The following is a 9,296-nucleotide window of genomic DNA, read 5'->3' as shown; positions in this document are numbered from 1 at the left end:
GACGACATAGATACATACGGGATTGCAAAATCGTTAAAATAGAGATCTTTTGGAGCGTCGTAAAAAGTAAAATTTGAATTTATTATTTATAAATGAGAGAGAAGTTTTTACTTCGGTCTCGCGTCGTACGTGATCTCTCGTCGTTTCATATGTTATTTTCATCTTCCTTTTCTTTCCTTTCCTTAATCTTCCCTTTCCTTTTCTTTTCGTTTAGTTTTTTTTTTTTGGTTTTTTTTTTGAGAAAATGCAAAAGATATTCTGCCGGCACATTCTGTCTATGCACAACGGATATGTACAATGTAAATCTCTGTATAAGGGTCATTAGGCATACTCCTTTTTTTCATTTTCTTTCTTCGCATTTTTTTTTTTACCTTTTTTCTTTTTTCTTTTTTTTTTTTAAATTGCTCACTAAATCTCCCACCCATCCCGCCCACCCCCCGCCCCGCGCACACCCCCCCCCCCCCCCTTTCACACAGTCGTCACAACTCGTCAACTAGTTACGTACGCTGCAATTATGATTATGTATACTTTTTCTTTTTTTTTTTTTTTATCTTCTTTTATTCTTTTTATAATTTATTATACACCTACGTGGAACACAACGTGGTTGAGCGACCGTGGCACACTCGCACACGTTGGCTCGTTGCTCTTCTCTCTCTCTCTCTCTCTCTCTCTCTCTCTCTCTCTCTCTCTCTCTCCCCCTCTCTCCCTCTCTCTATTATAATTATACGTATGCAGTTATATTTTTTTTTTGTTCTCTTTACTTTCTATGCTCAGTTACTTCATTTGATCCAAACCACGGAGTTCGATCTACATTTTTTTTTTTTTCTTTTTTTCTTTTCATTTTTACTTCATTACTCGATACTGATAAACACCGACAATGTTCAACTATATCTTTTACAAAGTATGCGTTTTTTTTTTTATTTTATTTTATTTTATTTTATTTTATTTTATTTTATTTTACTTCATTTTTTTTTCTTTTCTTTTTTTATACGGGGACCAGGACAGGACAGTGGATGTGTCTTCTTTTTTTGTTTGCTTTTTTTTTTTGTTTTTATTTTTTTCTCTTTTTTTTTTTCAATGAAGTTTCGCGAGGGTTGAACGAGGGTAGAATGGTATATTATATTATTATGGAGGGGAAAAAGGGAGGACGATCCCACAGACACACGGTGGCTACAAAGGACCTCTTCGACGACACAATTCAAAAAATAATTTCTCATTTTTAGTAGAAAGATAGGCGGGGCATTTTCGTACAATAGTAATATTACCTTTTATCATAAACTTCGTTAATTATTACTATTCCTTATTACTTCTTATTACTTCTTATCCTCGTTATTCTTATTATTAATCGTTTTATTATTCTTAACGTTATCATATCATTATTTATTAGCGATTATTTCTCTCGTGGACAATATCATTTCGACCGTGTTTATTTCTTCCCCCCCGCCGCCGCCCCCGATGCCGGCCCCTCCCACCCTCCCACCCCGTCTACTACTATGCCGAAGAGAAGGGAAGAACGTAATCGTTAAAAACGATCTCTCTTCCCTTTTACTCGCGACACGCGAACGCGTCCCGTTATCTATCGAACTATTTACACGTGTCTACCGACATATCGAGTGAAAACACCTCTTTAGCACACTTCGCGTAACATTTAAACGGCACGACAGCACGCGTGACGGCTTACGGATTAGTCTGATTTAAATCATACTTTTCGAAATTACCAACTCTCTCTCTCTCTCTCTCTCTCTTTCTCTCTTTCTTTCTCTCTCTATCTCTATTATCGTTCCGTTCCGTCACTATATCCATCGCAACGTTTTCTGTCACGCATCACTTTTATTTCCCTTTTTACCTAGTCGCGTACTTGGCGCGAATACATATAAAAAAGCATTGTTTTTTTTTTTTTCCCATTTTTTTTTCCTTTTTCTTTTTTTTTTCCTTTTTTTTTCTTTATCGACAGTTCTATCCCCCGGTTTTAACCGAGAGTTTCGCGTTCATATATATATATATATATATATATATATATATATATATATATATATATATATATATATATATATATGTTCATATGTATATTATCTACATTTACCATTAATCGATTAGCTTTATGTACAATTGCTCGCGTCTGTCTCTTTCATCTCTCTCTCTCTCTTTCTCTCTCTCTCTCTCTCTCTCTCTCTCTAATACACATAATTACGTCATGTTAAAAATATCTGACGTGTGGGAAAGTACACTAGTGTATCTCTTTCTTTCTTCTTCTTCTTCTTCTTCTTCTTCTTCTTCTTCTTTTCTTTTTTTCTTTTTCTTTTTTTTTTTTTTTTTTCATCTTCATTCATATACTCCTCTCGGTTTTATCTTCGGACGAACACGTACGTGTCTCGATAATCAAACGTCGAAACGTCATTTTATTATTCATATGTCACATTGTAGAGATCCTGTGATGATGATCACATAGGACACACACGTTATTCGAAATCCCGTTTTCAATGATCGACGTTCCAACGAATATGCGAGACTATCACCTTCTTTTTCTTCTTTTTTCTGCTTCTTCTTTTTCTTCTTCTTATTTCTTTTATTCTACTTTTCCCGTATCCTCGCCCTCTCTTTATCACGCACTCGTTTTTCTAGATATTCAATCGTCACGGACGGCACCTTTAAAGTATATGCGTAACACTTCATTCGATTTAAAAACCTTTTCTCCTTTTGAGATCATACTGTATAGAACAATATCCGAAGTCTCTTTAAATTTCTTTATTCGTTTCGTCATTATTATTATTATTATTATTATTATTATTATTATTATTATTATTATTATTATTATTTTTTCCCGAAACGAATATGTCAACAGCAACGAGAAGAGAATAATCGTTATAAAGAATACAAATTTAACGCGTTTCCTTTTACCAGGATTTAGGATTTATGCACGATTTTAGTTGACACGTCATTGGACGCGGAGCGAACGATCAAGAGAGAGAGATTATACATTTTCAAATTTCCCTATCCCATCTTCTTCACTTTTTCCATGCCGCCACTCCTCTTTTCCCCTTTCTCTCTCTCTCTCTCTCTCTCTCTCTCTCTCTTTCGATCCCTCAAATTTCCCAATCCCAATTCACCATATCAACGTTCATAATACTACTCCCCTTGAGTGCGTCGAGAAGAGATAGCGAGAAAGATTATTATCATTTGTTTGCTTTCTCCTTGCCATCACTTATTTTCACCACGAGATTCACGCGGGCACGCGAATCAAGTCCCAAAGGATCTCCCGAGCTCGCATTGTCCTTTCGAATCACGAGTCGTGCCTATGGCTTCTGCTACGTCTATTGCCGCTCTTTCGTCTTTTCCTCTTGGTATCCCTGGTAAATGCTACGTTACCAGGATCATCGGCTAATTGGGGATACCTATGGACACTGTGAATGTCGACACCTTCGTAACCATCAACGGTACCACGATTTAAAAGCTCATCTTTTTCTTCTTTCGACCAGTCCCCTCTACCTTGAAAACCAGCCATTACCAATTGTTTTTCTATTTCCCATGCTCTCTCGACTGCTCGTTTGTGAGCGTGTTTCAATATCCTGTGCCTTTCTTGTTCCGGATCTGCACCATATTTTATAACAACCGCTGCGTCTGGATTATGAAGTCTCAATTCCTTCCACGTTCCTGCTCCGTGTTCGGTTGTTTCGTGAGTGGAAACATTAAACATACCGCCAAGCCTTTGGAGTTCTTCCATATCGTCTCGGATTTTTAAGGCGTTGTCCTTGACAAAATAAAAGACATCCTGATCGTGTACACTGAAGTGAAGAGGCAAGAAATAAGAATTGTTGAAGACCGACGTCACCACGTCTTGGACAACAGTGTTAACACCGTCCACAACGCTAACCAATGCTCTACCACCGACTCTAGATACAAGTATTCCTTCACCAAATACCGCACGACGATGTGCTACTCTTGGAAGAAGATTTCTCGTTTTAGGTTCCAATTTTAATAAAGGCTTTGGTACAAATCCTAAATCGGAGAATTTTTCATGAACACGATTGACGATACATTGTAATCCTGACATAACACCAAAATCAGGAGTTAATTGCGGAGAGGTGATCGTAGCACTTGGTTGATAAACCATTTGTTTTGTATATTCAGAGCCGAGCATTGAAGATATGTCGTAGCCATAAAGTTTAAGCCAGCTTGCCAAGTCCGTCATGTATTCGACGTTCTGTTTGAAATTGATTGGATCGTTGTTACGGAAACGATAAATGAATATGTCGGTTGGCGTTGTTAGCTCGTTCGCCATTTGTTCCCAGGCAGGTGTCATCCATTGTCCTACGGTTGGATCGTACAATCTCTTGTTAAGATATATCAATTTCGTGTTTGGATCGAATAGACCGCCGTGAAAATCGATGGGCAAATAAAAATCAGGATTGGTGTCCTTGATGATTTTCCCGAATGGCGTACGACGCATTTCTTTAATAAGATTTCCATTGGTATCGAAAAGAGCCAAGGGTGAACCATTTTGATCGGTTGCAACATAAAATCTTTGTTCAGAGGTTTCGACCGTCATTAAGAAATCACGTTGATCGTAGAGGAATCGGAACGTCTTAGAAGATTTTGGAAAGTGTACGTGAGTTATTAAATCCGGCGTCTTTGGATTGGCATAAAAGAATTGAGTGATATTTTCTCGATCGTCGTTCCAAGATACCAATCTGCCACGATCATCGTAAAAGTACCAGATTTGGAATTTCTTGTGTTCCGATGCATGAATAAGCTGTCCTCTAGAATTGTACCTATTCGAACGATAATAAACGTTAGAACGTAATAAAATTTTATTAGTAGTATAAACGATTATTATTATATAAATTTCTTAAAGACCTACCTGTATTTGTGTTCTCCTCTAATAACGACAAATCCTCGGCCATCGTAAGAATTGAATTCTACGTCGCCATATTGAACTACCCGATCTCCGCTATCATAACCTAATACGATCTTTTCGTTATGCTCGGTAACACCAACTATATTACCATTCTCATCGTAGGCGTATTGCCAATTTATATCCGTATCTGCTACCTCAAGTACGTGACTATCTGCGTTATACGTAATCTTATCCATTCTAGACCATTCTTTCTTTTCCATGGAATCCTTACCGATCATCAATTTTCTCATCTTGATACGATTTCTATTATCATATTCGAGTTCCATTCTAAATACATCCAAAGAACGAATGTTCATTAGAACAGTTTTAACACGACCATGTTCGTCATAATCTGTGACAGTGAAAAACTGCTTGCTACTATCTTGCATGACCGATCTATTGAATACATTTCTATAGATTCTGAGGTCACCGACACCCTCCAATACACCAAGATTCTGATTGTATTTTAATCGTAACTGTGGTAGTTGTTTTCCATTGATGTCCACCTCGATACCAGATATACGTGCATTTCCGTCGTATTGATAACGATAATGAGCATTGTCCATGCCACTTTTACTTCCGAATTTGATTTTCTCGTCTTTGACAATTCCCGCGTGATATTTGTACTCAATACGCATTTCGAAATTTGGCTCGTTGATGTCGATGCTACGAACAAGACTTGTTGTTTCTTGATACGTATAATGTATAGAAGACAAGCCTGAAATAATATTAAATAATGTAATATTTTCTTTTCTTTTGTTTTCAATATTTTCTTCTTTTATATGGCGTCATAATAGTGTAAATAAATATATTATATCAAACTTACCTGCTAAAGTGGTTTCCAATTTTCCAGTATGATCGTAAACGTATGCCACTTTACCGCTCTGATGTGGATAAACCTTAGCAAGTATCTGTCCATCGTCGTTGTAAAGAATTTCATATGGATGTCGATTCATGGGCGAATAATATTGATACTTATAGAATCCGAGAGATGTTTGAAGGGAGAACGCATGAATATGTCCTCGAGGTGTTGTAAGAGATTGAAGAGCACCAGCTTCGTCATATTGTAACAAATAATCACTTCCACGTGGAGTGGTAACCTTCAGTGGTAAACTGCTGAACATATCTTTAAAAGCATAGATCATTGACGTTCCATCGCTATATTTAATTTCATATAATCGGCCAGCTCTGTCGAAACCATAAGTTTCACTTATGTCTCCCCAGGTCCAACTAGTTAATCTACTAAATCGATCGTATTCGAGTTCAACGCCAGCAAAAATTCCATTTCTTGGGCCCCATTTCAATGGTCGTGCAGTTCTATCGTATGTTATATTTAATAGTTCTACTCGATCATCCATGAAAACGGCGACGGTATTAGTTTCTCTGTCGTATTCTAAAGATAGCAAGATTTCACCGTTTACACGAAGTTTACGACCAACTTGTGCTACGGCTTTCGAATTGCCACGATTTTTGTTTCCTTGAACCTTTCTGAGGAAATAACGCCATTCGAATCTATTGGCCAAATCGCCTGCTATCTCCGTTCTTTGTTTCGCAAGTACAGGATAACTTTCACCAAGAAGCGGTTCTATTTCGGCGAGAATCGAATATGGCATAGTATCTGTGCTAACTGTATGAGCCCAAGGTGTAACCATACCGACAGAACCATCAGGAAGAACGGTCGTTCTTTGTTCGGCCTCGCCAACTTTCGTAACGACGGAGGAACCTTTGATAAGCATGGAAACGGGCTTTCTGTTATTTTGTCCGATTTTAACAATGGCTCCTTTCAAGCTAAGGTCAAACGTCAGACTGATCATTTTACCGGTAGGAGTAACAACGCTTGTCAATCTACCAAATTCGTCGTAATCATAGACATAACCACGTCCTGTGCTATCCAATTTGTTGGCTAATAGTCCAGTGGGCCCATGATAATTGAACGTTACGTTGTAATTATCTGGTGTACTGAATTCATGCAACATCCACATTCTAGTCATTCTTAATCTACACTTTTGTCCTTTGGTATTCTCAATGGAAGTTACTTGATTACTATAGTCACGTAAGAGGAAGACTTTATTGCCAGCCGCATCCGTGACAGTGCTGAGCTTGCCATTACTACTATTGACATTATACGTGAACAGATACACCGTTTCACCTGTTAGAATATTTTTAGTAGCTATATGCTGACCGAATCTATTGAAGACATAAATCTCTTGCGTATCTGGCGAATAAATCTCATATTCTCTGGCGTCACTAGCATCGGGTATACTTGCCATAACAGAACGTATTCTATAATTGGCCTGATCTCCGATATGTACGACACCGTCAGGTGAAACCGCAACGGACGATATGGTATTGAATTTTGCGGTGGACGCTAAATAATGATCAGCTTCGAAACAATCGCAGCCACGTTCGAGGCAATTGCATTTGGATTCAGCACCGGCGTACGGTGATATTTTACCATCCGTGCCGATAACTCTTATGCGATTTATTCGCTGAGAATCACTTTCAGCGATATATAGATTTCCTGATGGGCCAAAGGCAATGCTTTGAGGCATCACCAAAGTGGCATGAGTGGCAAGTTCGGTGTCGAACGATGACAATGGCGAGGCACAATGCAAAGGACGACCTGCTACAACTTTTACACGACCGTCTGGAGCCAATTGAAGTACCATGTGATCATCGACCATATGTAAAGAGTTATCGAGCGGATTGATAGCCAATTCCGTTGGCCAACGAAGATGTACTTCCTCGACGTTTAAGGTGCCTTCACAAGGAATTGGTTTCCATTGGGCTTTATGCATATGATTACCGATTACTGTTGTTATGATTCCATCTCTATCCACCATTCTGATATTTGTACCATCAGCGAAATAAAGAACGTTGTCTATAGAAACAGCAACTCCTTTCGGATAAGCCAATTTTGCGTCTCTTGCCAATGCACCATCTCCGCAATGTGCCTCGTCACCTGGAAGACAACGTTCTCCTGATCCAACGACGGTTTCCCAATTATGATCAGGATCAGTATAGTCACTTGTATTGCGTACACGAAGAATTTGATGAGATTCTGGATCCGAAATGTAAAGGGAACCATCGAGTGGGCTTATAGCGATATGATATCGATAGGAGACTCTAGTAGCACTGTAAGAAAAATATTTATATTTATAAATATATTGTTTTATTTCTATGTATTGGATGGGAGATACCGTTGAATAATATTATCTCGTACTTACTTTAGTCGAACAATCGTCCTGACAGTTCCATCTACCAAAATCTTTCTAACCAAATTGAAGTCACCGACGAAAATGGATCCGTCTGGTGCAGTGGCAAGAGCAACTGGTGCGAGTAAACGTTGTTTCGAAGCTTGTCCATCACAATCGTAACAATCCAAAGGTCTTTGATGACCATCACCCATCGTAGTAAGAATGACTCTAGGTTTATGTTTCAAATATATGTTAGAACCATCTCCCTTTTGTAAAATACCCTCGTGGAAGTTATATCTATGATGAATATCAAGATTCCAACCGCCAACGTCCGAGATTGCCATGTCGTAGCCGCTGAGTTTAGTGGTTTGAACATCCCAAATGATGTCTTTGCAATCATTATACTCATAGCCAACCTTAACCATCGCGGTTGTAACCCCATAAACGCGTTGACGATAAACGTTTAATCGATTCCAAGCATACGTGAACTTGATCACCGGATCGGCCTCGAATGTCCTCTCATAAAGGATTCCTTCGATCGAAATCCTTAGATGGACTAAACTGAGAGTGGGTGGTATCGTTTCAGGGGTCAATTGGACTTGTATCGTTGATAAATAACCTCCAACTCTTGAACTGTGATATACAAGATTTAAACCAGTCCCGGGTATTTGCAAACTCTCCTGTATGGCCTGATATTCCGCCAAGATGGCGCTTTTATCAGGACAAGCACCCTGAAAGCCCTGTTTCCACGTTGCCAGGACAAGAGGTTTCATCAAGTCGTAGTCATGGGCCGCGCAAGCGTGTGGCACGTGAACCGGTGGTTTCTCCTCAGCCGTACTCATTACTATTTTGTCGATTATCACGACCTAAGGGAACCAAGAATAATGATAAGAATAAATTTACATCCGATTAGACTTTTCGTATGGGATGATGGGTGGGTGGGGGGAGAGAGAGAGAGAGAAAGAGAGAGGTATAAAAGCCCTTGTTGAAACTCTATTCATTTCCTCTTACCTCATTCCATGGGACGAAGACGATATGACTTTGCGGCTTGAAAGGTGACCTCCCAAACTGCAAGGTCACTGCACCACCTCCGTTCACCAGTAGATCGAACCAACCGTCGTCTCTTGTCAGGGTAAAGCCTTCCAAAGGTGTACTCGTGCTAACACGTACTCCCATTAGTCCGGTACCAAGGTGCGTGACAACTC

General features: G+C 39.0%; 1 protein-coding gene across 8 annotated transcripts in view; it reads right to left on the bottom strand.

The window, feature by feature from the left end:
- Positions 1-2,171: 2,171 nt before the first annotated feature.
- The window catches only part of LOC124947898 (teneurin-m), a 238,942-nt gene continuing 231,817 nt past the window's right edge, over positions 2,172-9,296 (bottom strand). For all 8 annotated transcript variants that reach the window (XM_047490670.1, XM_047490671.1, XM_047490668.1 and 5 more), the window contains 5 exons: positions 9,103-9,296; positions 8,122-8,957; positions 5,721-8,029; positions 4,859-5,612; positions 2,172-4,769 (listed from right to left, as the gene is read on the bottom strand). The exon at positions 9,103-9,296 is cut by the window's right edge and continues 23 nt beyond it. In XM_047490670.1, coding sequence (XP_047346626.1) covers positions 3,281-4,769; positions 4,859-5,612; positions 5,721-8,029; positions 8,122-8,957; positions 9,103-9,296 — 5,582 coding nt within the window. In that variant the 3' untranslated portion in view covers positions 2,172-3,280. The remainder of the gene's footprint in view (positions 4,770-4,858; positions 5,613-5,720; positions 8,030-8,121; positions 8,958-9,102) is intronic.

The sequence above is a fragment of the Vespa velutina genome, chromosome 3 (assembly GCF_912470025.1).
Source record: "Vespa velutina chromosome 3, iVesVel2.1, whole genome shotgun sequence".
NCBI lineage: Eukaryota > Metazoa > Arthropoda > Insecta > Hymenoptera > Vespidae > Vespa > Vespa velutina.
Note: the sequence above shows the minus strand (reverse complement) of the source record. Positions and strands in the feature narration are given on the sequence as shown.